This window comes from Peromyscus leucopus, chromosome 9 (assembly GCF_004664715.2).
Source record: "Peromyscus leucopus breed LL Stock chromosome 9, UCI_PerLeu_2.1, whole genome shotgun sequence".
Lineage (NCBI taxonomy): Eukaryota > Metazoa > Chordata > Mammalia > Rodentia > Cricetidae > Peromyscus > Peromyscus leucopus.
In genome coordinates, this window is record NC_051070.1 from 69910156 (window position 1) to 69911688 (window position 1533).

General features: G+C 46.0%; 1 gene segment (V, D, J or C); it reads right to left on the reverse strand.

Annotated features, from left to right (window-relative positions):
• Positions 1–473: 473 nt before the first annotated feature.
• On the reverse strand, positions 474–1172 carry LOC119088445. The segment is given in 2 exon segments: positions 474–805; positions 1045–1172. Coding segments are annotated over 2 exon segments (381 nt in total).
• Positions 1173–1533: the final 361 nt, after the last annotated feature.

Consider the following 1533-nt stretch of genomic DNA (forward strand, 5'->3'; position numbering starts at 1 on the left):
CCATCTGATGTAGGTACCACAGACCTAAGTCATCTTGCAGGTGCATAGTAGGTCCAGCAGAGTCCCATCTTGGTGAGGACCTCAGAGTATGATGGTTCAGAGAGATTTATGTTTGGGTATGGGTGGCCAATGAAGAGTATGAACAACATTTGACAAAATTCCTGGAGGTAAAAACTCCTAAATTACAAAGCCTCGCTGAACAGAGGGAATGCTTAAGATGTCTGATCTCTCTAGCGTATGAGCCAAAGCTCTGAGAGTCAAGGGTAACAATGGAAGCACCATGAAACTAGGACTTCTGCCCTGTTGTCTTTACTGTTACTTTGAGAGGTAAAATCTGCAGATGCCCCTTTCCCTGTGTTTCTTAGAGCTGGAGGAGAGTAGCGTTTACTCCTAAGAGAAGTTGATGATTTTCTCTCCTGGAACCCCAAGTACTTCCTCCAAGTTTGCACAGACGCCGAGATCTGAGGTTTCTGTCAGGCCCTGTCCGTTGCCTGTGTCACTGTGCCCCTCTCCATGAGTGCACAGAAATACGTCGCAGCATCCTCCAGCTGCAAGTCTGAGATCTCGAGGCTGAAGGACTTAGCTGCTTTCTGGAAGTTCACGGAGAAGCGGTCCTCTGTTGCATTCTGCTGCTTATAAGCTTCTTGGCGAATAACGAGAGTCATCTGCCCTCTTCGCTGTTTGTACCAGAACAAGTTGTAGTTAGTATCAGTCGTGTCGTAGGTGCAGCCCAGTGTTGCTGACTCTGTCTCCAGCAGAGACTGTTCCTGCTGATGCTGAGTGACTGTCTGGGCCACGCTGGCTCCTGTGGAAAAGAGGAGGAAAATGGCTCCATTGTGGTGTCTGTCAGTGAGAGAAACAGACTCTCCACCTGGTTCCCATCCTCATCTACCTTCCCTCTTGATTCCAGCGCCAGGCAGCGCTTACCAGCCTTATGTTTCCTGGAAGCTTGGTTTTGAGCAATGCAGCATTTTTACTATTAATCTTCCCTCTTCCTTCAAAACCCTAGATGCCAATAGGAACAAAGACCCACAGCTTCCTTACCTAGGCAGGTGGTGACCACAACTGCCCACAGGGAGCTAACCACTGCCATGCTCACAGCTGTCCCCCACAGCCAAAGCCTCCTGCTCTGAGGTTGTCTGTCGTCTGTGTTTACTGGCAGTTCTTCAAAGCCGGCGAGTCTTTCACAGGTGGGTGGGTGATTCTATGTCACTGATGAGAGAGAGTTTTCTGGCCCTTTGTTGTTCTGTTTCTCAGAAAGCAGGCCTTTAGTTATAGTTTAAACAAAAGTGAATAGTGAAGGTTTTTGTTTTTTTTAAGACAAAATGAAAAGGAAGAAGGTATGGAGTTAGAAAATTTCTTACAAAAATAGCACATTAAAGTATGCTAGGTAGAACATAATTATGGACAATCAAACACCTGATAGATGCTAAGGTGTTCAGTTGTTTACATCTTCATAGTTTCTTAAAGTGACAGAGGAGGAAAAAGATGCTTCCGAGAGGAAAGAACTAACTAACTTCAGAAATAAATGGA